A 26915-nucleotide genomic window follows, 5' to 3' on the forward strand; every position below is an offset into this window, starting at 1 on the left:
CATTCAGGAGAACTGGCCACATTCAGGAGAACTGGCCACATTCAGGAGAACTGGCCACATTCTTTATGTTAAATAATTCTGTGGTTGCTGTGCTGGTCAGACTACGCTGGACAAGTGGGTACCATTTTGAGATGCAGATGAATTGGAAAAGTTCTAGAGGAAGGATGTCTAGAAAATKACYTATGAGGAATGCTAGATTAAATAGRTTTGTTTAGAGAAGAAAAGCCTGAAGGTAGATGGTTGTAAAAGATGAGTAGAAAGAGGAAGAATGTTACCTGATTTCCAGGTCTGCATTGAGGAAATATGTTTAAGTAAGAAAAAAAGGTGAATTAGACATTTGGAAATACTTTCTAATAATAAGTCAGCGCTGAAATAGATTGCCTAAGAAGATAGTAGGCTTCTGTCATTGGAATTATTAAAATCAGATTAGACAAAAAAGATTTCAGTATGGTTGGGGTAGGTGTGAAGGCATGTTGTAACTGAAATGGCAATTTAAGAGCTTTTGGGTAAAAAAAAGTCAAGTACTACTGTAGTACTTGAAGAAAATTCTTGAATAGTTCATGCAGTATATTCACTTTTAAATTTAAAATAGAGTAATTATTGCATTTAATATTATTATACTGCTTTTATCTTCTGCATCTGGTTTGTGTATCACGTCTTCGTAAGACTGTGCCCACACTTTCTTATTTCAAATCACTTTGTAGTTTCCCTCAGAGTCACACATTAAGATATCCTATTCCAAAAAAACCAGTCCTGGTCGATGTTCTGTATGTTTATATAATGCAGCCTAGGCAAGAGAACAGATTTCTTTTATGTAAGTGAAAATACATTGCATAAGGAAGATGCCATGWAAGTTTGGACTTCTATGCAGCATCYTTTGAGTTTTGGGGACTTATTACACCAATATGCTATAGAGTAATAACCATTTCTAGAAACATAGTATTACTGCTGGAGTAAATCTTAAATTAATGTTTTGTACCAATCAGAGTTTATCCCAGCTAACTTAGTGCGAGTTTTTAACAGAAAAACTAAGTTAAGCTACTTAAGCTTCTTGAAATGCAGGATATATTGTTATGGGGAAAGATTGTTTATGCATTCTAATCTTGACTTTTCTGGGATTTTTGGATTGTTTTGGAGCATGGTTTTGTTTAAAATAATTTAGAAGGATGAACTCAGGATGAACTGAATTAATCACTAGGTTTTGCACTTTATAACAGAAACTGCTACTTTGTCAGTGAATAAACTGAAACCTATTTAAGAGCAGGCCTGTGATTACTTGGCATGTGAAAAGTTGTCGTGAATGTCCTTATTGTGTTTCTAAATATACCTCCTATTAGTGCAAGGCAGTAWGTAACAAGTAGAGGAGTGTGATTGGCATATGCAAATATTTTTAATGTATTAAATATTTATTCCTCTTGATTAGTCATTGAAGAAAAATTAGAACTACAGCATGTTCAGTATATCCTGTTTTCATCTGTGCTATGAAAAGAATTAGCCAACAGCAWGTTATACAATAAATGTAAAAATACAGGAAAATCAAAAACAATTTTACATCTTTGTTGGGTGCGAGTCAATGCTTTATGCCTGGAAAAGAAAAATCTGGCTTTGTGGGTTTTCTAGACCATGTTGTTTTTCAGATCTTCCTTTAAAAAAAAAACTGAAAAACCTCCTTAGTCTGTCCCTTAATATTTTGGTATGAGAAATGGCCTCTTAATCACTTCTGCATTTCTTTCTCACTGATTCAGGCTTGTGCTGTCAGGTGGCCTGAAATTTTTCCCCTCCTTTATTAATATATTCAGCTGATCTCAGATCTGTGCAGTCCCTGCTGTAAATGTTAGGCACAAGGTATCAAGCAGGAAAGGTTGCCAGTGCTTCTATTTATGAACAACTTGATCTGATAACTTTGAAGCACAATTATTGATTTGTGTTTCCTTTTAATAAAACATATTTTCATAGAAGATGAAAAGGAGATGGAGCAAAATTTTTCAGCAATGGAGAGAAATAGCTCTTGACTGGCACTTCAGTACTGATATTGAGGTGAATCTGTATAGCAAAATATGGTCTATATTATATATTKAGATATATCTGAAGTAGGAATTGCAAAGTAATCCAACATTTTATAAAATTATCAGTAGAAATGCAACACTAAGTAGTCTAGACATAAATTAATTTCTTCATAACTCTTTATTTAATAGTGAATATTTGTAATGTTATGAATGTACCTTATGCTCTGTTTCTCCTCAAGCACCTGCAYTGTAAATCAGACCTCTGTCCTTCTACCAGCAGTTTTGTGGATCTTCATGTTCTCCTGATGACAGAAAATAGCCAATGAATTTTCTGGTTTAAATTAGTGCCCCTCTCTGAAAGATTTGGCGAAATTATTTTTTGCAGGAAGATACAGGAGATGACAAGACTGCGTTTTTCACAGATCTATAAATATTACAGCAGGAAAGGCCATTTTAATAACCTGCTCTGACGTCTTATGTATTGCAGGGCATAGATTTCATCTGACTACTCCTTCACTTTGGACCAATTCTAATTTCTGACTGAACTGGAACATACTTTTTTCTTTTTCTGAAATGCATCAGTCTTGGTTTAAAATCTCTGCAGTGGTAAATATAACATTGCTGTTGTACGTTTGAACTCAGTTATACTTGTCATTATTTTATAGCAGTGGTAATATTGCAGGTGAATGTAAATAAATATCCCTTTTTTGCACGTTTTAGTTTCCCTGTGTTGGCTTTAGCCCTTGCATTTCTGGTGTGTCTGCCTGCYAAGTGGAACACCCTGTAGTGTCACACATCTTTCATGGCAGCTATTGCTGACTGATTACCTTGGTGAGTGACTGATCTGTCACTGGTGCTTCTGAATGCTTTAAAATGTGCAGCATCCTGACTTCTTTCTATTGTTTGGTAGGTCTGTTTTAGAGTATACAGAGATGGGAAATGTACTCTTGGCATGCACCCTCTAATTTTTGATAGGCTTTGATTATAACCCTGCCAGCTAGGAAAAAAATATTGTTGTGTTTGTGAAAGCTGGTGTGCAATTTAAAATGACAKTAAACAGATCAGCTACTCCCATGTGTGCTTTGTTTAGAAGGTTGGAGTTTAGGTGGGATAAACCTGTGGTGCCTGAGCAGGCCACACAAATTGTTCTGGTTTCTTCTCATCACTGAGGCTTTCTCTGCAGGGAGCAAGGAGTGGGGTGCAACATGCAGGCCCTTCTGTGAGTGTACAGCTTGAGTCATCTGGATTTTGGTTACTTGACAGAATCACTGTTAGTCACAAAGGAAAACTGTGCTGATGAATACCTGYCTTTATATGAAAGGGAATATTGCCCTTGATTGGGCAAGGGGTTACCTGAAAGTGGTACTGCTTATCTTTATTAGTTATGGGATTTGGTATTTGCTAACACATGGAAAGAAAAATAATACAGAAAAGTTCTTGGTATGAATCAAGAAACTTAAAGTAATTCCCAYATGTCTTGCTATGTATTTATTTTAAATAGAACAATCCCGTATCTTAAAATTTTCTACAATCATTATTGCAAAGCAATACTGTGCTCTTATTTATTTACTTTTTTCCTCAACAGAGTGAAACACTGTTTCAAAAGCAATCTACTCTTCCAAAAGAAACTACTTATCAAAAAATTATCAGCCTAGGAGACAAGGGAAATAGTTTGTACTTTACTAGTACCAAAGGGCTGATSTAATAAAAACAACTCTTGTAAGTCACCTCCATTGCACTATACAACTACTGAGAAGGCAATGGTCATGACTGCAAATGAATACTTGCAGTGTTTCACTCTTCTTCCTGGAAAAGAAATGTTCTAAGGATTGCTAAATAAGATTTTACTTCTGTATGTTAATCATATGACAGCACTGAAATGATTTTCACTGGAATCTTATGTATTACTGCCTTTTAGTTAAAAAAATCACACAAAGCAGAAAAAACAAATGTTTTTTTTTTCTTGTTCCATGATACTTATTCTTAATGATTCTCTTTCAACAATGTAGTGAAAGAAATGAGGATGTATTTATATGTGTTGTAATATTTTCAAGAGTAGGATGGTCTGTTTCCCCAGTGGAATAAGGCCACCAGGGATGTGTATTATAACCTGAACATAATCATAAAAGAGGCAGAAAATGGAGTGGATTAGTGAAGTTACAGTGTGCTAAAGATACCAGGCTTTTTCAGAGAGTTTTTATGTTAATAGATTATTGAATTTCATCTRCTGTTTTATCACTGCATAGATTAATACMAAGTAATATATATGAATGGATGAAAAAGGTTCTCTTTCTACATTAAATGAATTCCTATATGTGATGAATATTGAGCTATCTATTAGCACTCAAAAAAAAAGCTACAGCAGCTATTTCTGTTTCAAATGTCAGAATAGTAGTTGTTGAAAGAGCAAATAAAATCTTAAATGGGAATAGAGAATAAAATGGGAATAATATTGCTACTCTAAAGATTCATGGTTCACTTGCATCTTGAATGCAATATGCTGGTCTCTGTGTTGCATCTCAGCAGGCCCTAGGAGAATACAAAAGATATATTAAAACCAGGGAGCAAGGATTTCTCAGGTTGGAAAAAGGAGCAGAGGAGGGAAAGAAGGAAATAACACAGATCATTAAATTTTGAGCAGTAAAAAGCATGAACCCAAAGGCACAGCTTGGGACTGAGGGTGTCCCTGAGCTGTGAGTCATTGAAGGTGGTGTAATGTTGTGTGGATACCTGTAGGGATTCAAACTCCTTCCTTGGTAATCACTGGAGACCACTGGGAAGAGACAGGGTACCAACTAGGAATAAGGAAGGAACAGGCTGACAGATATGCTTATTGAAATTTATGTCTTAATTTGTCTTGATCTAGARGAGTTTTCCCATGGCTGGTGTTGTCTAATTTCAGAAGTAAGTTGTAAGGCAATGACAAAGCAAATAAGCAAACCAAACCAAAACGCTCTTAAACAAAACCCCCTTGTGCTGGCTTGGATCCATTTCGTGTGAAGAATAATTTAAATTATTTGCCACTGAACTAGAAAAAATACAAGTGAATGCCTGGGGAAAGAAAGCAAATCAATGATACAGAAAAATCRGAATTCAAGTTTTTATGAGCACAAACAGTGTGATGAGAAATAAGAAGAGAGACTTGACTGTTTTCCCTACCCTCAATTTTCTTTCCACCCAGAAAGATTCTATTGGCATGTTGATGATGTGTGTTCAGTTGTGTGTTTATTACAGAACTGTTTTTCCTTTTGTAGGTTAACAGAACCTTCTGGATATTTAACAGATGGACCTATAAATTATAAATATAAAACAAAATGTACATGGTTAATTGAAGGATAGTAAGTATCTATTTTCATTGCGTAAATTTTYTGACAGTTTGGTACTGTGTGTTCTAGAGATCAAAAGAATTCCTCAAGTAGAAACTGCATCTGGATACAATATGAACAGTTTTGGTGTTTTGTTAGTTTGTTTTGTTTTTTTTCAAATATTATATAGTATTAAAAAAGTGGGATTTTCAGGGTTGCTCAGAGTTGGCCAAATTCCTTTSCTGTTCAAATTCCTGGCAAAATTAGGCTGGCTATTTGATCAGTGCTGCAGGCTCTCAAAACCCAGTGATAAATTTGTTGCGTGTTTGAGTACCTTTWCGTAAGTTCCAAAAGTAGTTACAGCATTATTTAACACTTTACCTGACTTATCTTATGTAACTTATATCAGTGATAAATGAGGAATTGCTTCAAGTCCAGAGTGAGAAGTTAGTGCTTCTATAAAGTATTTTCTTTTGCATTCCACAGTTCCTCATGTACTTACTTTTAAAATAGCTTTTCCCTGCAGTTTAGGTGTTTCCTGCCTGTTGCTGATTTGAGACACATGCATTAGTATGGCTAAGTGTTAATGGCACAAATTGGTTACATTTCAGTGGGATTTCTCTGCCCCCCAGGGTATGGATCAGGATTTTGCTGATCTAGTTCTGAGTTCTGYTAACATTCTAGAAGGAAATTAACCCCTTCCGTATTTCCATGTTGTCATAATCTCAATTACCTTAGATATCTACTCTCTTGCTGTAATTCACAAATGATGTGTCTGATCTAATTTTGGTCTGCTTGTATGCAGACAGTAATTTAAACAAAACAGCAGTGAAGTTATGGGTAATTAGAAAAACCATTTAAATAGAAGCTTTAATAAGRGTAGCTGAATATCTTTCTGACYTAGCAGCCTTCTCTTTTTACTCAGSCTAGCTCAGGAATATTTGCACTGCGCTGTGCTAAAGTGGAAACACGCCTCAGGACCACAGCAAACTCTGCTTTGAAGTTYCTCACTGCATTCCTCCTGTTCTCAGGAGAGGTAGATTGGGTAGCTGGAGGAATCAATGTGCTGCACACTCAGGGGAGGAGAAAACAACTCAGTAACACCGTGCAAAATGTCAGCACACCAGGAAGGCACATATGTGTATAATGCTCAGTCTTCAAAAATGAACAAAGAGCTTTCTCCAAAGGATCTGTCACAAAACCCTATGTGTTTTCCAAACTGACAAATTGCACTCAAGCCTGTCAGTAGCGAGGAGAACTAGAAGAAAATAATCATTATGTTTCATGGAATATATGTCTGGTAATTTTGTGGTATGTGAAAATTCCCCTTTCAGAAAGTTAACAGGTCCATTTGGACCTCAGCCAAAAACTGGTGATATTTCCTGCGTGTTGGCAGACGGGAGAAGGCAGGCACTTGGACTGACATTGCTTGCAATTTTAGATTCATGTTTGAAGATTTTAATTTTCAATAATTAGTGTAACACTGGAAAGAGGATGTGTAGGTGATTTTATCTTGAAAATTCTTTGAAGTTCATAGTCCTGACATTGTAAAGTAAAGCTAGTATATTAAAATGAGATATTTTAATTGCTCTCAATTTGTGGCTCTGAATACTGATAAAATCTGGTGAACTTAAGCCTCTCATTAACTTTAGGGATTATTAGTCTTGGACTGAATGTGTTATTTTTAAATTTTCTAAGATAAAGTAAAATATTTGCTTGCCCTGGCTTTTGTTATTTAACACTTTGAAATGTTTAGTTACTACTCAACATGTTTTAATAGAGTTATGTCAGCGTGATCAATTCTACTGTGAGTTCTTTATCTTGTGAGCTCAATAATTCTGTAAATAATGTTTTACATCAATGTTCTTCTTTTTTCAGCCCAAATGCGATACTAAGATTAAGATTTAATCACTTTGCCACAGAATGTAGTTGGGACCATATGTATGTATATGATGGAGATTCAATATATGCACCTTTAATAGCAGTATTTAGGTGAGTGTATTTATTTAACTTTCTTTATTAACTTTCTAACTTTCTAATGTATGGACATTTTTAGCTATTGGGGGGAAAATTGCAAACCTTAGAGGCTTTAATATATTAACCAGCTTGCTTTCTTATCTTAATATTATGGGAATATGTATGTAAAGTTGTATTAGAATGCATTCCAAAACATTACACTTTTGGTTAGATAATCATGGCATAAATCCGTTACTTTTGCCTGGAGTGTTGGTGCTTACACACAGGCATTTTCCTTGGAAACCCCTGTCATACCTTGCAGAGGAATGGATGAGTTTTATACATATTTTATGATCTGTTTTTGAAAAAGAAGTTTTATAATTATATTTATGAATCATCTTGTTTATATAGTTAGCCAGCAGAATACCTAACTCTCTCTTCCTTATTTTTTTCTCCAATTATGCCAAAGATTGCTTAAAAACATTTTTCTCCTTCTCTTTTTCCAGTGGTCTAATAGTCCCTGAAGTGCGTGGAAATGAAACTGTYCCTGAAGTGGTTACTACATCTGGCTATGCATTACTACACTTTTTTAGTGATGCTGCATATAACCTAACAGGATTTAATATTTTTTATTCGTAAGTATTTTTTTAGGAAGTAATTACCTTTGCTTTTTTTCAATAATGTAAGAGTTATACATAATGGTGTGTTTCTAAAACCAGGGAGCTGAGATTGTAATAAATTATTAAGATATGAGTTAGGGGAAGAATCTCCTAGAGACAGAGTATGGTTTTTTTGAGTGAAGTCACATGGCCATTCCAAGAGTGTTTTTCCTATGCCATATGGAAGTAGAATGTATCCCCTCCAGTGTTTATCCAACACATATAGCTGTCATATGGACTAGAAGGAAGATTGTATCTGCTGTCATGTCAGTTCCTTTCTCTTAAACTAGGATCATCTGTTGCTTGAGTTTTCTTGCTGAATTTACTATGGCTTTTGAAACCTTCCTGGCAATTCCACTTGGATTTTTGTACCAGCCAGAAAGATTTTATTCCCTTTATTTTCTTCTTCTCGGTTATTTTCGCCTCCTGTTTTCCATCTCAGTCTGCATTCTACCTTCATAGATCTTATCTGCACTGTCTGTCTTTTAGTTTCTCTGATGGTAAAGTCTAATGTGATATAACCATGATTGTTGTTGTCCAGGCTTGGACAAAAAAATCTTGCCCTTTTCTGTGTCAGCTGCTCTAAAGATGCATCCAGCAGACCTGAGCTTTTTCCTTCTTAAATGCACCAGTTGTTTGCAACTTCTGTCTCATTTGGGATGTTCATGGGACACAATGAAACRTCTCTTTGTATTGGGTGCTTTGGTTCAAGAGGGAATTGCTTGGTCCTGTTGAATCTGTTGCTTCATGTCATAGTTTTTCCAGTATTGAAGAGATGCCTGTTCCTTTCTCTCAATCCCTTCAGATTCTGAAATACMAATTAATGGGATGTGGTGGCCAGCACTGCTTTTCTTATCTGGAAGTACATGTAATATTTTTGTCATATTCTATATTAGTTTAAAATTGCTATTTGTGTTTCTGACCATAGATTTGCTCTTGGCACAGTACTTGTTAAATTGTCTGTGGGAAGATYATTGCTGTAATTTTCAGCAGATTGCCCACCTTTGACCAGATAATAAATAGCTGTACAAAGTTTGGGAAACCTCACTGCATATATTGCATTGGAAATGGCAGCCTAGTAGACTGRGTATTTTTAATTTTTGTCAGTTGACATCAGTAAAATGCAATCACCTGGCAGACTTTCTGTTGTAATTAGATACATTTTTCAGTTATCCCTGAAGCTTTTATTACACTTTTTTTATTTGTCTTGGGAGCAAATGGCAATAAGACTTGGCATTCTTAAGAAATGAGTATATGTGCTCTGCATTCTTCCATTACTTGGTAATGTGGTGCATGCTGCTTATCATTACCTAATTTTTTTTTGTAGATTTAAAATAAATWAAAAAATTGCCAGTTTTTGATTCCATTACATATGTAACTCAYGAAATTCTGTGTATTTTGTTGTTCCGTATCTTTTATTGCAATGGATACTTTAAAAATATTTTTTAAAATGAACCAACAGTAACATTTTTTATGATAAAGAAGTACTTACAATTACTTTTTTATGGCTGCATTAACATTGTTTCTGTCACAGGTCTATTGCACTCTGCTTCTGTTRCCCTCTTCCTTATTTTTCCATTTCATCTTGATGGACCACTTATATTCCTTTATTTTGGGGAAGACAGAAACACAAAATCTGTGATTAAAGTGCCATTCCAGCAGCAAACAACTGTAATTACTCCAGAACAGTYGGAGTAAATTTTGTGTTCCTTGGAGTCAGGCAACTTGCTTCCAATTCTGCTGATCCAGTTTTTCTCATTTTGTTTGAATCCTTAATGAACCAGTTGGAGTGGGAAATGGTCTAATTTCAAACTCATATCTCTCCTGCAGGAAAAAACTTAACTGTTCACCTTCCTGCAGAAGAAAGAAATTGAGCTGTTCACCTTCCTCACCCTCCCTGTGAGGAGGATACAGCTGTTAATGCCATCAATGGATTWAATGCCATGTGTGTTACCAGGCTAAACCCCTATGATGTCTGCAGTTCAGATGTGGAATTTTCTATTTTAGCAGTGTAACAGAATCAGTCCTTTGAGATGTGAGTCTCTAGAAGACAAAAATGTGTCTCCTGACTGTCSTACCACAACTCCATCTTGTCAAAGGCCAGCCTTGAGCAATTCTTTGCTAACTTTTAACAGTTCTTTCTTCATTCAGTACAAACAAGGAAGACTATGAACAGTATCTGTCTYTCACATCTGCAGGGAGTGGTCTGTATTATAATCAGACATTTGTAGTAACACTTTATTCTGAGTTTCAACCCAACCCTTTGCTGTGAGTCATCAAAAAAGTTTCAAATCCTTTTTGGACTTCAATCAGGCGTGTACTGCCTGAGTTCATGGAAACTCTTGGACCCACATACTTCCACGTTCTCCATCTCCCCTCATATCCAAGGAGTTGCCTGCATTTCTGGAATCACTTTGCTTAATTTTGTGTGTGATCTCATGGTCTTTTAGGGTATATCACAGAAATGCTTACTCCCATAGCAGTCACAGACTCCTTTCAGCCTAAGCTCTCCCGTTTTTGCATCTTAGTCTGCAGAGTTAAGGTGGCTCTTTTATTAAGGATTCAAAGCATGAAGTGCTGCTTGTAAGTAGTTTCAGGATATTAACCATTTTGTATTTTTCCTTACCTGTTTTTCCCTCTTTAATTCTCCCCAGGTGTTACGCTGTTATACTGTTTATAGTGAGSACCAAAGCTACTCAGGAAAACCCCTTAACTGTATGCCTGTGGTGGAGAGTTTAAACTCAGTCACTTGTAGTGTGGCTGTTCCTAGTGGTAAGAAGTATTTGAAGGGACTGAGTATTTATACTGGAGCACAGGAGAAAAGTAGGTGGTGATTTGCCCAGGCAGGGGATGTCATTCTGCTCAATATCAATACTTCTGGATGCAGTGCAAGGTATTTGTGATCCTGAGTGCATCACAGRCTTTGTAACACTGGATCAACACCTTGTGGACTTGTTTGCCAGTAAAATAATCATTAAGCTTAGGTTTTATCAGTATACAGATTTTTTTCAAGGTAAAACATGCTTTAGCTGACACATATTGTTGGAGTACTGTCAGATAAAACCACASTCATCAGCTTGTGGGTCATCATTTTCCTTATCTTACATGTTTTGGTTTTTTTTTTTTCAGAATTAATTCTTGCCCCAATAACTGCTCAGAACATGGAAAGTGCACAACCAGTCTGTCTGTACCGAGCCGGGTGTACTGTGAGTGTGACAAGTACTGGAAGGGAGAGGCCTGTGATATTCCCTATTGTAAAGCCAACTGTGGCAGYCCAGATCATGGGTACTGTGACCTGACAGGAGAGAAGCTCTGTGTTTGCAATGACAGCTGGCAAGGTAAAGTTTTCTTAGTTTAGTGTTGAGCTAGATTTGGTTTTCTTCCCCACTCTTTGAATGGCATATGATCACATCATATTTTTAGTGTTGCCTGAAGTAAGTATCCATTGTCTGTTTTTTGTTGGGTATTATWTTTATCAGCCTCTCAATGAAAATGGAACAAAAACAGCTTTGTTATAATGGTACAAGAGTGTCTGTGTGGACTAATGGATGTACTGTAAGCATGTGCTGCAGTTTCACTCCCAGTACCATAAATCATTGTTTCTCATTGCACATAAATTATTTAAGATCCTAAAATGTTTAATTCACTTACTAYAATTATGCTAGATGCTTGTGGATTTTTGTTTTTATCGTTTAGGATTTTATTACAAGTCTCAATTCAATTAGCTTGTTATGCATAGGAATGGCAATTTCTATTCTCCAGATTACTTAGCTGATATGCTCTCTTCCCATGACTTCCTGCCTCTACTTCTGTTTTATTGCTGTTTCTTTTGGCATGTCAAAGGAAATGACTTTTTAACTCCTTTAGCTGTCACACCTATTGCTCTACAGGCACTATGAGATTTAATACACTTCCCTGCTTAATAATTAATGAGTTGTTCATTAAAAGGCAGTCGGTGCAGCCACAGAAGGGAAGTGGTTTAGCAATATGGTCATTGAATGGAAGCAGTGTAGACTTATTACTGAGTCCTTTAAAACCTTCCAGGACTGTARTGCACAAAAAGATCCTGAAAGCTTAATCTCTGTCCAGAGGCTGTGARTAGAATTTGCAGCAGGAATATCACCCTTTTATTGCTATTTTAGTTGTACATGGATTCCTTTCAATGTCAGATTGCTGTGTACAAAATGGGGAAATGTCACAAATCTTTAGGGGGATGCTTTTTAAGCTGTACCTTCAGATACACTGCTAAAAACTTAATTAGGTGTTTTGAGCATAAAATAATATAAAAAAATATAACTTCCACTGCTAGTACCTTCCTTTCACCTAGCATTTCTGTACGTACTGGCTTCTCACTCTTTCCTGCTGTGCATAGGAACTTGTAAAGATAATTTSCTTCATCATTCCTTGGATTTTGACTGAACCTTTTGATTGAAATAGATTTCAATTAATTTTTAAGAATTCTGTCACAGATGARATGGCTTAGATACATAATTGCTTTCCCTTACTAAATACCAAACCTTCCTTAASCTCTCTGGGAGACTACTTTCTTCTTTATTTCTTGATTTATTTATGCCTATGTTCTCTATAGTTTCTGCACTGATAGTATCTTCTGTGTGGGTTATTTGCAATACTGGAATCCTAAATTTTTCTTTTGCTGTCTGACAAGTTTTTCTTGTGTTTGATAATTCAAACCTAGYAGCTGAAGAGTCTTGATCTGTATGTTTCTGGAGACAATTTCATGTTTCATTTTTTATGACCATTTTCTTTTTATCTTTTTTTTTTTAGTAACTTTAGTATCTGTATTAAAAAAAAAAAACATTGAAATGCATTGATTTGGATGTATAATAATTAGAACCCATGATTCAGAGCATAAATCCCTGAATTTCCTGTTTAATGGCATGYAGTGTTTCTTTTACAATGGTGACATCTTGTGGTTACTGTGGAAGGAGCAGCTCTGAAGAACTTTTCACATTGAAAACAAGTATTCTGAGAAAAGAGAATACTTTTGGGTATTCTCTAGGATGGAATAATTTTTTTGAGTAAAAAGTAGGATCCTCTCATTAATAGATACATTCCACAAGATGTAATACAGGGATCTTGTAGATAGTTGCAGCTGGCTGCTAGTTGTACAAATATAGAATAATGCCTCAATAAAAACTTTTAGACTTTAAAAACAAATAATTGACATAATTTTTATTTCTAACAGATACTGCATTTGAAAAACATGCACTAGTGAAATGTATTTTTTTTTTTAAATCAAAGGATTTTAAAATAATGCTAGTAATTTTAAATATTTCTAAGGTGGTTGGTATCATATAAGAAAAATATAGTATTTATGCAAAATCTGRTTTATTTAAAATATTCAGCCAACATTAGGGAGGCTGAACTCCTAAGGAGYTCTTCCCTTATGAGTTCTGTACCATATTACACTGTCCCATTCCTTGGTAATTTAGCCTGGTATTATCAGAATGTGTCAATGCCTGCTGATAAAAGGTTATAGATATAATTCAGAAAGGAAGAAAGAAAAGCCTAAAAGCTATTGACTTGCTCACTCTTTCTCTGCTAGGTGCATGTAAAAGTGTAATGGAGACTTGGCTAAGACAAAAGTGGTGGCTATTTCTCTATTCGACCTATTTAAGAAGTTTATAGAAAGATGCTTTACCTGTTTTCACAGTCACAAAGTTCTCTTTGATASCAGGAACACCATGCTTTGGATCTGTTTCAGGCTGTAAAGGAGCAGAGAGATTTCCAAACAATTAGAACTTCTGTGACAGATGTAAAAATTCAGGATGACTGGAAGGATAGCAAACAGTTCCACATTTTTAAGTGGGTTAAATGGACTATCTTTAAACATGGTGAAAATAGTGATAACTACTTGGTATGGACAGAAAAAAAAGAGGTGAAAGTTCTATTGAATTTAAGAGAAACTTTGATATGTAACTTGATTGATACTCTGATATCATTGAACATCAGCACTGCAAGCAAAAAGGGAYTTACTAGGGAGGAATTACAGAGTGTGTTTAAATGAGTTTTCAAGAGAGTAAGTRAAGWACCTTCAGAGAAAACCTGATCTTTCATGTGCATTTTGTTTTGGACTGCATTGTGAGATGGCTTGGAAACAGGGGAAKTGCATTCCTTTTAGAGGAAACTACACCCAAGGATGAGCTGTAGGGTTGCACATAAGGCATACCAGCCACAAACAGGCATTCAGCCCTAATCCAAAGTTAAAACATTGATAAAATCTGTGGAACATGTATAGCAAGTTGGTTCTCCCTACAGATCTGCTCCTRGCAGACAGAGATGTAGTAGAAGACCAGATTCTGAAATTAAACTAATTAACTTTGAAATAAATCCATTAGCAATTCAGGCAGCTTGAATTTTATAACATCTCTCTAGGGACAAATGAGCTTTTATGCAAGGAGAAGAGTAAACAATTAAAATATAAAGGGAGCTATGACTACTGCAGTGTAAAATCAGTATTTTGCTTGCTTGGTACTATGGCGTTTATTCTWACAGTGTCCTGAGTGTGGCCAGAACTACTCTGTCAATGTCTGTCTATATTCAGGTTATCTTGAAAGGACTCWCTGGAGTTGAATTTGTGCCTGCTGCTTCAGTGGAAGGCTTTGATGTCATTCTCTCCTGTGTGGCCTTRTTCCTGAGCATTGAGATTTAACAAAGCTGTGCTGCTTTATTGAAACTATTGGAGAAGGTTTGAGGTGGGGGCTCAGGCAGCAGCAGTTGAAATGCAGCACTGGGAAGGGCTTGTGCCAAATGCACAGAGATCTGAAACCTGAGATTTTGGACTGTTGTGCGTGGATGTTCTCAAATAGAAAGGATACAAGTCTGTGTTTTCAGAGATGAGGAYCTGTTTCTGGAAGGAAAAAGAAAGTAGAAGCAGGTTTCTTTTAACTATTCTGCCCTGTRATAATGCCCACTTTGTCTCAGCTTTGCTTTCCAGGTTGTCCCCTGGCCAAGTATCAATTCAGAAAGGAGAAACAGCAGTTTCACAGTCTGGGAAATGTCCTTTTCAATATATGTACATTTAGACTATATATACACATAAAGATACGTACCCAAGGAATCTCTTCATCCCCCAATTTTGAGCTGAAGTCCAGTTTCTGCACTCCATATTTGGTAGATTTTTTTAATGTTGATTGTATAAATTAGAGTTGTCTARGGAAATTTTYGGTGTATRGAATTGGTAGGAAGGAATTGTGAARTGTCCGTATTGCAAGAGAGAATATCACAGGTAAATGAAGAGCCAGCTTCAGTTTTAAGTACCTTTATGGTGTCATTTGACAATTAGTGAAAGCAAGTTTAGCAGAATTTATTTGATTCGTTTCGGTAAATGGCTGCATTAAARGGGTTGATAATGCTCTGTACATCTAATTAGGATGAGATTTAGGAAGGGAGTCCCCTGCTATCTGAGTTTTACTCAGGAGTCCTCTGAGTTTTAATGAGAAATATAATCCACTTAAAGTAAATCTATGACTACCTAAATATGTATTTAAAATGCATACACATAAATGTAATAAAATAGAACATGCAAATGCTTGATTAAAAAAATGATCCCATCTGTCCTGAATATACATAGGAGATAATGCTGATCTCCCCGATAAGGTAAGATGCTAAATTTAATTCATTGTCTGTAGCACCTTTATTTAAGATGAGCAAAAAAGTGATTCATGCAGCTCAAAACCTGTTAGCTTCATTTCAGCACTGTGTAGAGTTCTAGACCACAATTTGAGGAAAGAAATAAACATATATTGTGATTAATAACARAACAGTTAAAATCTGAATTTATCAATGTAGCTCATACGAAGATAGTCTGTAGGAAAATTGGCATGAAAATGCAATATATTTTATCTGAAYCTCAGCATCTGATGACAGGAAATCATTGACACTGAAGAGTGCAGTGCATATATAAGGAAACAGCAAAGGGAACTCAACTCCATCATGAAATGTGAGTGGGTGTGCTGAGTGAGTAACTGAGGGTGGAAAGATATCAGTGCTCCTTAAAGCCTGATCTTGGGACTGATATTGTTATGTGATTTTTATAATACACCTATAAGGCTGCTAATGAAATCTGGTAATACAAAGGTTGAAGATGCTTTAGATATGAAGGAGAACCAGAATATCCTGCAAAAAAGTAATGCGTAGGATGTAATAATTTAAGTATAGATGATAAATTAATACATTTGGAGACTATTAATTTGTTTTATAATCTTGGATTGAAGCATGGAAGGTGACATGGGAGAAGACTAGCTTGTCTATCTCAATTAGAACATGAACTAATTAACATTATTAATTTTACATACTCTGCAAACTGTAGGCTGTAAAGCGCTGAGTGCACTAGTAGGATGATCAGTCACAGAAACTCCAGTTAAATATAAGAACACATTCAGTCRTATGCTTCATGTTTTGTTTCTACTGTTTTATGAGGGCAAATAGAAACAGTGGGAGAACCACTAGGGTGGTTGGGAAGTGTGGAAGATAYTAACAAAGTTCATTTAAACACGTAAAATCAAGGCTGGGAGGGAGTGTTGATCTTTATAAGTATAGACAGGTCTTTAAGTCAAATGATACCAAAACTGTTAGAAGAAAAGCTGGGATAAACTAGCCATCAACACATCATTTGGGAATTGGAAGGAGCTTTTTGTCTTAGAGCTATGAAGTTTTCTAGAAGTTGTTAACAGAGATCTTGTGCTTGGTACCTTGCTGCCATTAGGATGACATCTCAAGATATCTAGTCCAAAGGGTGTTGTTAGCTATGGCTGATCTGAAAAGCCCCTCCTTCTTTTAGAGAGTGACAAGCAAAACTTGGTTTTGTTCAAGGTGACAAATCTCAGGTAGTGTTTACCAGAGGCAGAGGAAACAATTGCAGCTGAATAACAGCACTCAGATGGCATTTCAAGAACTGCATCATCTTGTGTGCACTGAATTTCTGTGTCATTCCTGCAATAGCTCGAATCCTGGCACAGTTGCTRCCCTGCTGCTTTAGCTGGACACCTCACCAGGATCTCCCTGCCTCCCACTGAGTCTCATTTTCAACAAGACTGTTTGCAGGATGGGAGAAATAGTACAGATGCTGCAGAGCTGTGCAGGGGCARTGTGGGGATACCTGGGTACAGCTACTGTTAGAATGCCTGGAAGGAATTAATGAGCCTTTCCAGCTCAACTGGGCTGGCTGTGAGTTCTGGTGGTTGAAAAATTATGTTAAAATAATAATTTTCAACACAAATGATCAGACAAACAAAACCAGAATAGACAACAAATACTTTTAAAATCACTTTGATTAGACTGTGTGAGGAGCACTGTGAAATTTGTATTCAACACATCAATACTTCTGTTTTTTTCTCCTGTGATCCCAAAGGAAAAGATTCAGTTTGAAGACAGTAGATGATGTTTAGTCATTAGGTGGAAATTGATCTTATGACTTAAACTACTGGAACAGATTGTTACTTTGGCTTTTCATGATACTCCTCAATAAATAGAAATTAGATTCTTTCTCTTGTGTGGTGGGGATGAATCACTTTTTGTAAACCTATAGAATTTTTTCTTACCTTAGAGGATAACATAATTGACTTCCAGTTCAGGTTTATAAAGTTGTTTGCTGTTTTTAAAGCTTTTTTCCACTCCCTACCCCAGTGGATTGACTGACACATAAGGAAGATAAGAAAGAAATTCAATTTTAAATGAATGGAGAAAAATCATATTTGCATAAAACGTAAGAAAACATATTTTTCATTATCTTTGTTCTGCAGCTGTAGTGCTCTCTGTTGCACAAAAGGCACGTATTTAGTGAATGKGATGTTTCTGAAGAGAATGTGTATTTTTTCTGAAATAATGGTACATGTATTCAAGGAGGAAAATCTATAAATGATATTTATAAGCCCTACATCTACCTTGCTTTTATAAAGCAATAGCAATACAAAAGAATTTGCTTTTCAAATGATGTGTTGGTAGAGGCCAGTATTATTCTACTATTTTGCATTTTTGCAGTTCTGTATTCAATTTTTGTACCTGCTGATGCATAATGTGGTAAGTTTTTGCATTCAATTTTTGTACCTGCTGATGCATAATGTGGTAAGTTTTTGCAGTGGGCTTGGAGCTTTTTTTCTTCCTGATCATTGAGGTTCCTGCCAACCTGAGGCTTTCCATGGCCCTTTGACACATCGGTGTTTCTGCTTTCTGTCTCACCTTTCCCATCGTTCAGTTTAACAGCGCACTGCGGCTGGAGGAGGATTGTCTGTGACATTCTTTGCAGCACTGATCTGGTTAGGATATTTACATTTTTATCTTGGTGTCAGGGGGTTTTCTTGTGCTCCTTTCATTGCAGTCAGTGCCGGGTGGCTACGGATGAGCCGCAGCAATTCTTGCTGTGCTCGCCACTCGCCACCAGGGGTCGCTGCTGGCCGCCACATCGCAGTGCCCGCAGCTCGTGGGGACGAGCGGCACAACCGCGGCTTCTCTCTCTCACTCATCATTTCCATCATTTTAAGCTCTTCCCAGATCAAAGAATACTTAATCAATTGTTTATTTTRAAGCCCTTTTATATTCAAATTAAGCGTTTCCTCCAGTGATTTACCAAATCACGATTTTGCTGASGTTACAACTCTATTACGGTATCAATTATTAATGCTTAAGAAATAATATTCTGAATTGTTCATACTCTCATTAGACTCCATTCAAATACCATTAATCTTTCCTGAGTAGAAGGTATAATGAACTATGGGAATTGAGTGTCTCCATCATTTAGTGGATGGAAGGTAATTTGGGTACAAGTGGACATCATTCTTCTGTAGTGTACTGGGAAAAGTTGACAGCTGCTTAGGTAAAGATTGGATGCCTGGTTGTTGTGTATAGGAAGTAATTGTAACAAGTTGCCCCAAAAATTACAATAAACATTGGAAAAACATAATTTCCCTGTGCTCCCATTCCCCCAAGATAATGTTTTAGAATTAGAAACTTGATGTGCATTGTTATTTAGCTTACTTAGTTAACTTCAACAGCTCTCTCTTCTAAAATAATGTCTGTTGTCTCCTTGACAAGTGTAAATCTTTGCATCCAGAGCATCCTTTGCCAGGAGAGTATCCTTGCCAAAGAGATCTGATACTTTTGCATGAAGAACTGTCTCCTCTTGTTTKTTTTGAATGTGGCTTCTCCAAGCTGCATTTCATAAATCTCAGCTCTTTGTATTGAGAGAGGCTGTGGACTCTTCATATCTAACCTCTCTTTATCACTTATTTTACAGACATTTATTATTAATTTTCAATTTTTCTTTCTGTCCAACGAAAAGTCCAGGAGTTCAAAGGAATTCAGTGGTTTCTGTAATTGGGACATCCTTATTACTCTCCTGTAAACAGTCTCCAGCACTAATCTCTTCTTTTCCATAGGACACAATTTCCTAAGGCTACACAAACCACAGATTTATGCAGTGGGGTAACAGTATTGTCTATTCTGATGTATTCGTTTATTGACGAATGCTGAGTGGTGATGTAATATTTTAATGAGCTATCCTGAGGTGATCCTAAAATGTACCTTACTTAGTTTTCAATGTAACTATGTTGAATTTGTGTATTATTTTGTTGTTCAGTCACATGGTCAGACAAGAACTTGTCCTGTGGTTCTTCAGAGGCCTTCCAATAATTGCCTTTATTAGTGATATAAATGTATATATATTCAGGTTTTAAATAACAAGATCTAGAGCACAAACTGATGATGAAATTTTTGTAATTACGGAACAAATAACAACGCTTTTTTTATTACAGAACAGATAAAAAATTTTGCTGTTCATGATTTTAATATTATATATATAAAAAAGTATGCACTTTGCTGACTTTATTTGACAAAAAATGATTGGCTGAAATACATTTGAAAATGATATGAAGTGGTGGGTTTGGTAACTTTATAGAATGGTCTAAAAAAGTGATAAAATTTAAATATCTGAAAATTTCTTTTGATGAGGCACTTGATAGTGTATTTTCCTCTTGAAAAATGATGCAGAATGGAATTTGAAAGAGCAAATTTCTATATCCAAGATTTAATATAGTATAATACATATTGTAACTTAATTTACTGTAATGTTATTTGCTTTGATATACACTTTTTCTAGGTCAAATACAGTATAGTTTTTCTCCACAGGTAACATACACTGCTAAAAGTTTTAGGCCTAAATGACAGGTCATTTAAAAATGTGWTGCTTTGTGCCTTTCTTTCAATTTGTGACTCATAGTCTGTTTTCTGRGAAGAATGCAGAAATGAATTGTTATTATTTGAGCTAATCTAGTGCTTTCAATGAGATTGACATCCCATGTTGTCAATTTTTTCMTTGAGCATCTGTTAAACATAAAAGTGCACACCATATTTTATCAGAATGAGCAATCCTGACATCTGTAATTAAGCCTCCCCTGTTTCTGCTTTATTGGCTTTAACATCCCTGTCTAACAGATTGTACAAATTGCACATTTGTTTACAAAACAGGTCCAGACTGTTCTTTGAACGTCCCTTCCACGGAGTCTTACTGGATTCTGCCCAACGTGAAGCCCTTCAGCCCCTCCGTGGGTCGTGCTTCACACAAAGCTGTCCTGCACGGGAAGTTTATGTGGGTGATTGGTGGATACACCTTTAACTACAGTTCATTCCAAATGGTSTTGAAGTAAGTGATTTCTCATTTGTCCCGTCCTTTCTGGTGGGCCTTAGAGAAGGTTGATCTCACCAGGGAGGGAGCTTCTATCTTGTCGTTTAGCTGAAAGGTTTATATAATTTTATAGATTCTTTATTAACAGTCTTATTTTATGCTTGTGCTTTTCTTATGATTATAGAAATGAAAATATGGGTGACATCAAACTGTGTGGGATATAATATGTACTTTCTTTAGTTTTGTGAAAAACTGGAAAACATGAAGAGATTTGTGGTGATAAAACAATGAAAGAAATCCACTGCTGATATTTCCACACAGTACATCTTGAAAGCCATCTCTGTTATTGATATCAGTTTATGATTACAGGATGCTTGTATTTAGGGCTTGCATCTACCTGCTAGTGCCATGCCAGTAGGGTCAGGCAGGTCACCTGAATTTCCTCTTTTTAATATTTATGGCAGTTTGTATTTATGCATGTTTGACCACCTATTGAAAATGAAGTTGAAATATCTGTAAATAGTACCCAGGTGATTTGGATGGCAACTTCATATGTAGAGRCCCTAAATGTGGCAAATGCTAGTGCTAGGATATGTTTATTAGTATGTTTACTTCTGTTTTTGTCTTCCTCTTGCTTTCTTCCACATGTTTGCAATCATCCAAAACAAATCCCATCATCTTTTGTATTTTTCTTTATTGCCTTTGTTATTTATTTTTTTTACCTCTCTTCCCCAATGTTATATCTTGATTAATTGTTGATTAAAATATAATAGAAATTAGAATCAACCATATAATTAAGAGAGTGCCCAAATGTAAATCTTCAAAGTAGTGCAARAGAATGTGGCATGAGTAGTTTAGTGGGGTGAGGTTTTTAACATGGCTATTAAGACAACAACAAGTCTTGTGATTTTTGTTCATTACTCCTATTTTCTGAGATTGTTGGGTGCCTTCAAGAGCTGCTCCARTTTTGCTTGAGGAATATTTAATGCACTGTCACAAGTTAGTGCACTGTTGTAATAGTTCAAAGCAATGACAATGATTTTATTGCTGCTAACAAATTACTATGTCAGACAAACAGGGACTGATCAAGTCTGCCAAGCAGGAGTTAGTTTGAACATACAGCCCCTCTATTTCTTCTGCAGGTTGAAAATGTTTTTTCTGTTTCTCTTGTAGCTACAATTTGGAAAGCAGTATATGGAATGTGGTACCTGTATCCAAAGGGCCGCTCCAGAGATATGGACACACTCTTGCTTTGTATCAGGTACATTGTTCTGTACAATGCATTTCTTTGTGTGTGCTGTCAGTGAGTCATTGTGAACAGAGATTTTTGAGGATAATATGAGTTCTGATCCCTAAATATTTTGTGTTAGTGTCTTCTTCAGTACTTATGTATTGCACAGTTTTTGGAACAGAGATTGTGCAATGGATCTCAGTCACTTTGCTAACCACAAACCTTCTGAGTTCAACCTGCCAATAAAAGGCAGAGRTGTGTATGTGTGATATAACTGGGGYTGTGGGCAGWGCTTTTGCTCACCAGGGACCATCCCCAGGGGCTGAACCCTGCAGGCAGAGCTGACTGCTTGCAGCAGGGTCCTCTGGYAGCCCCAAACATGGCCAGGGATGGTTTAGGTCAGGGGATTATTCAGGGAATCCAGTCAGGAGCACAAGGAGACACGAGTGGAGAGAAGGCTCCAACATCTGCCAGAGGGGTGTATCAGGGAGACAAGCTACAGAGGATGACAAACTTGTTAACTGTGACAGAGAAATRCAGAATTTGTATCACAAATTTTCGTTTGTTTGCATAAGGCACCCCCAGCAGGGAAGGACAAAAAGGATTGTATCAAGTCAGGCCTGAGTGTTCATCTCGCCTGGTAACATGTCTTGAATAATGGGTTACAATGAATGCCTTGGGAAGAATGTAAGAAAAAATGACAGGAACTTATAGAAGCTTCCTCAGAATACTGTCCTACTTTGCAGCTGGGATTTCCTAAAATAGGATAGTATTTTTGTGGAAAAATTATGYTTTTTGTTTTTCTCCCTCAATTTTTGGAACATATATTTGTTTTATCATCAATATCATCCTGTGCTTAAGAATTCCAGAATATTTTTTTTTAGAAATACCACTTTTTGGTAAACTGGTACTATCAGGTTTAATTTTGATAAWCCTTACTTCTTATTCTTCATTTATTTTCTCATACTACTCATGATTTTCTGTAAGACCATCACATCCTCTGTTGTTCTTACAAAGATGTTGAATTTGTGTGTGGCATAGTGAACACTGTAGAAGTGTTTTCTCTAGTAATATTAACTAGATTTTGTGCATGCCCTAGTATCAACTCAAAACTTGCTTTTCTTCCTGTCTGTTCCTTGATTCATTACTAATGTATTACCTGTTCTTTGAAAGGTCAGATCTGTTTGACTGGWATCTTTGATTATTACAGTTCTTGTAGAATGTGGACTTTTTTAGTCAAGAAGCATTTAAGTTATGTATCATTTAGCAGTTCAGGATAAAGGCTTAAAATATAATTTAACCTTTTWATTTGACGGTGCTAATATTTTCCTGAGACATTCCAGACTAAAGGGTAACCATTTTAGAAATGCTTTCACCAGCAAGTATTAAATATAATAGATCTGTGTTAATCCAGACATCTCTTTGGATCTCAGTGAGGAAGTGCAAGTMATGTTAATAGTAACAAAAGTTGCAGGCAAAGATATAGGGAAGAAGCTGTGGCTGTTGTTGAAGACATGTTAATTAACAATTAGAATTCATCAATAATGAATTCATGTGAAATAATTGGCTGAYATGCTGCTTGTACTAGTGATTATGCCAAATGTCAAAGGTTACATGGGCCAAAAGGAGCTGATCATGCAAGCCAAAGAAATTTCAAGGGGAAAAAGTACATAATTCTGCAATAAATTCTCAGATTAACWTGTTAGGATAAAGTTCTGATATTTTTCCTTTCAGATCTTTGGTCTCTTAAAAAAAAATAGAAATAAAGAGTTTAGAGTGTAGAGCAGTAGAACCTWATACCTAGAGATGGCAGTTTTGAGCTATGTTTTCAGCTGTGTACTAATAATTGTGTAATGTTTCCTTTATGGTTGAGAGAAAAAAAAAATATCCACAGAGAAGAAATTAGATTAGGTTTTTRACTTGAGCTCCTGAGATTTCAAAGCCTAGTGCTAGGCTGGATTGAGAGTGCAGAGCCAGCATTGCCCGAYTGTGGTGCAAGGTAAATTGCAGCTGTGTGATTGACTGCGGAGAATGAAGTAAGGTACTGTGCTCATTTCCCTCAAAAAGCTTCTTCAGAAGTACTGTTCTTCTCTATTCTGAAGAAAAAAAAAGATCAGAAGACTCCCACTGATGTATAGTTATAACAAATGCCCAAGACTTTTTATACATTTATACATAGAGTATAAAGATAGAATATTAAAGAGCTCTTGCTTTTAGACCAACTAAACTGTTAGTGTTACCTTCAGTGCCTCCTCAGGCTGGTTATTGGAAAGGTATATCAACATACTTTGAAATAATTTATATAAGAGATAGGATTATAAAGACACTGGAGGAAATGTGAGGTTTTTAGAGTAGRTACATATAGCTTTGATAAAGAGTGACTAGGGAGGCAGTTAAAGGGGAAATTTTAAATACTAGGTGTCTGGAATTAAGGAGAGAGGGAGYTGCCTGTAAGGTGTGTATGTGGTCATTGCTGGGACTTTACTCAGTTTTTGGCTGTATTGCCAAAATTGATAGAATTTGGCCTTTTAATTTAACTGGTCCTGAGACAGCAGAAGGATGGCTGGAATTTGAGGTTTGCTTCTTTTGAGTTTGGCAATAGAAATGAAAATTGATGCAGTAGTAATCATAAAGATACTTTACAGACCATTTTATACACAGTCAAATTTAATTTACTCATTGGAGTTTTATGAATGCTACTTCAACTTTTAAAACTTTATTATAAAAGGGTAATTGTTTTGATTCCTTTTACTAATTAATTGGTATTGATGTTGAATCTGTATACATCTTCTGGTATTTTTATTAGTGTCATCAAAAGCTAGCGTTAACAAAGCAAAAAAGAGTAAAAACTTTTCCTACTTTAATATGTATGAGATAAAATCTTTTGGCAATTGATTTATCGTTATTCTTTTAATGCCTATTTTTGTTGGCTATTGTAGTATAATTTGAATAGCAGTARGAATGTGAAAGTATTTTCTAATTATTCTATTAGTAACTATTAGTAGGTTGTACCAAAAATATCCATAGTCTTATTGTTCTATGACTTTGAATTACATGTTGTGTGTAMCTTGCTCTGCAATTCTGATTTGCAATTCTCAGAAGTGTGAGGAGTAGGTGAGATGATCTGTCAGAGACCTTTTGCTTGTAGTCTGGAGAAAAAYCTATTCAGAGTTCCCTTCAGTTAAGTGGCCCTAATTCATCAAGAAACTGGTTCTTTATTCTTTATTATTATTAGAAGCATAATATTTTTCATTCCTTGTGTCAATGTTATATTCCAATTGGTCTGAAAGTGAAGTCCAAGTAAGATCAGCTTAATTAATACCTTTAACAATACCCAGCAACCACTGGAAAACTGCAAATAATGAAGAAGTAAAGTGACAGAGCTCCTGATTAGGTTGGCCTACTGATGTACAGTGTGGTGCAGTATTGTCTTGRCCTTGAATTTGGTCCTGTTGGGAACTGAAGTTAAAATGTTCCTCTCATGTAACTTATTGAGGTTCTTACTCAGAGTGSATGTAGTCCCACAATAAGCTAAGAATTAATAAATCAGGCTGCAGGACGAACAGTTCAGTGGAGCCCGCTTTCCAGTCTGTTAGGCCTGATCTAATGGGAGGATTTCTGGATCAAGTGGAAGTGTAATTAAATTTTAATCTAACACATAAAATGTTATTGATATTGYTATCCATATTAAAGGAGATAACTGGGTAAGGAAGAGGTAGGATTAGGCAAACCTTAATCAGGTGGTACGTGTTGAATGCAGAAAGCAGGCTTGGGATGGATGTGTGATTGCCAGATKACATTTTTTGAGATGTACTTATATTTTCTTGGAAAAAAATGGAGGAATTTCTTAATGATGTACAGATTTGACTAAATTTTTAGAAATTTAAGGCAGAAGTATAGAGAACAAAAATTCTAATAAGTGTTAGGGTACTGTTACTTTGCATAAAGTTAATTTCTGTACCAATGCATGGATACAGTCTGTGGGAAAAAAAAAAGACTGATAATCTTGTTTCAGGAAAATAGAGAATGACTGTTCATGTGGTTTGTGAGTAGCATTTCTTTGGCCAATTCTTCAGGAATTGGAGTTGGAGATTGGAGTTATGTAAGAATTAAGGCAAGAAACTAATTTCTGAGAGATAAAGTTTTCTGTGTAGCCATGATATAGTTAAGAGATACAAAATGAAAATTATGTGGTTATTTTAATGTTATTAACTTGCTTCCAGTTCATTAGAAATGGATTATAAATTACTCCTTTGTTGCATTTTCTTTACACTTTTTTTAGTGGTAACTACCAGATAAGATTCTTTCGGAATKCAGGCAGGATTTGCATTAGAGTGTGTCATTCCCAAGTACAGCCTGAGCAGCTAAGTATTGTTCCTTTAGGAAAAAAGAAAAACTGTAAAGTCTAAGGAATAAAAATATGATAAGTTTTAGAAGTCTTGAATCACTGCATTTATATGAAATATAAAATCAATATTAACACTGAGATAAGGTGCAAGGAAAAGAACATGTCCAAGGTCAATGGAACTAATGATTTTGGCTGCCTGTTGAGTGTGAAGTGTGTAGAAGGGTTACTCTGGTCTGGTGCACAGTCTGTTGATTAGGGCTTAACAGACAAGTGGGTGATCCTGGTCTTTTGGTGATTTTTTAAAAAATGTCTTCCTTGCTCTGTTTCATTTTYTCCTTGCTGTAAAATGCTCCTCTGTCAAGGATCTTTGAGCAATCTCTTCCAGTCTTGACCATTCTCAATGAAAAAAGAAGMATATTCTTCTATTTAAATTGAATTTCTTGTAAACCAGTTTGTGCCTATCACATCTGGTTTGTTCACTGGGTTACTTTGGGAAGAGTCTGGCTCCCTATTTTTCTAACATTTCCCACTAGGCATTTAATTTTATTCAAATTATTTGGTTATTTAACAAACATCTTTTCCAAAGATGATGATAGTATCAATAAGATGAAGAAATTATGAGGAATTTTGCTGCTGTAAATTGTCTTGATTCTTACAACGTTCATATTGTGACCATTTACTTTTTCTACTGTATTCAATTTATTCTCTTGGTCTTATTTTGTCTAGTCAAAATGTGTATGTCAATCATTACTCTATAAGAGAAATCCTAG

At 35.8% G+C, this 26915-nt stretch overlaps 1 protein-coding gene across 3 annotated transcripts in view; it reads left to right on the forward strand.

Annotated features, from left to right (window-relative positions):
* The window catches only part of ATRNL1 (attractin like 1), a 415015-nt gene that overhangs the window by 31005 nt on the left and 357095 nt on the right, over nt 1-26915 (forward strand). For all 3 annotated transcript variants that reach the window (XM_057370287.1, XM_057370289.1, XM_057370290.1), the window contains exons 2-7: nt 5261-5344; nt 7190-7303; nt 7774-7902; nt 11056-11264; nt 20410-20584; nt 21740-21827. In XM_057370287.1, the coding sequence (XP_057226270.1) occupies nt 5261-5344; nt 7190-7303; nt 7774-7902; nt 11056-11264; nt 20410-20584; nt 21740-21827 (799 nt within the window). The remainder of the gene's footprint in view (nt 1-5260; nt 5345-7189; nt 7304-7773; nt 7903-11055; nt 11265-20409; nt 20585-21739; nt 21828-26915) is intronic.

Source organism: Malurus melanocephalus, unplaced genomic scaffold, assembly GCF_030028575.1.
Source record: "Malurus melanocephalus ecotype Western Australia unplaced genomic scaffold, MMel_1.1 scaffold_122, whole genome shotgun sequence".
Classification (NCBI taxonomy): Eukaryota; Metazoa; Chordata; class Aves; order Passeriformes; family Maluridae; genus Malurus; species Malurus melanocephalus.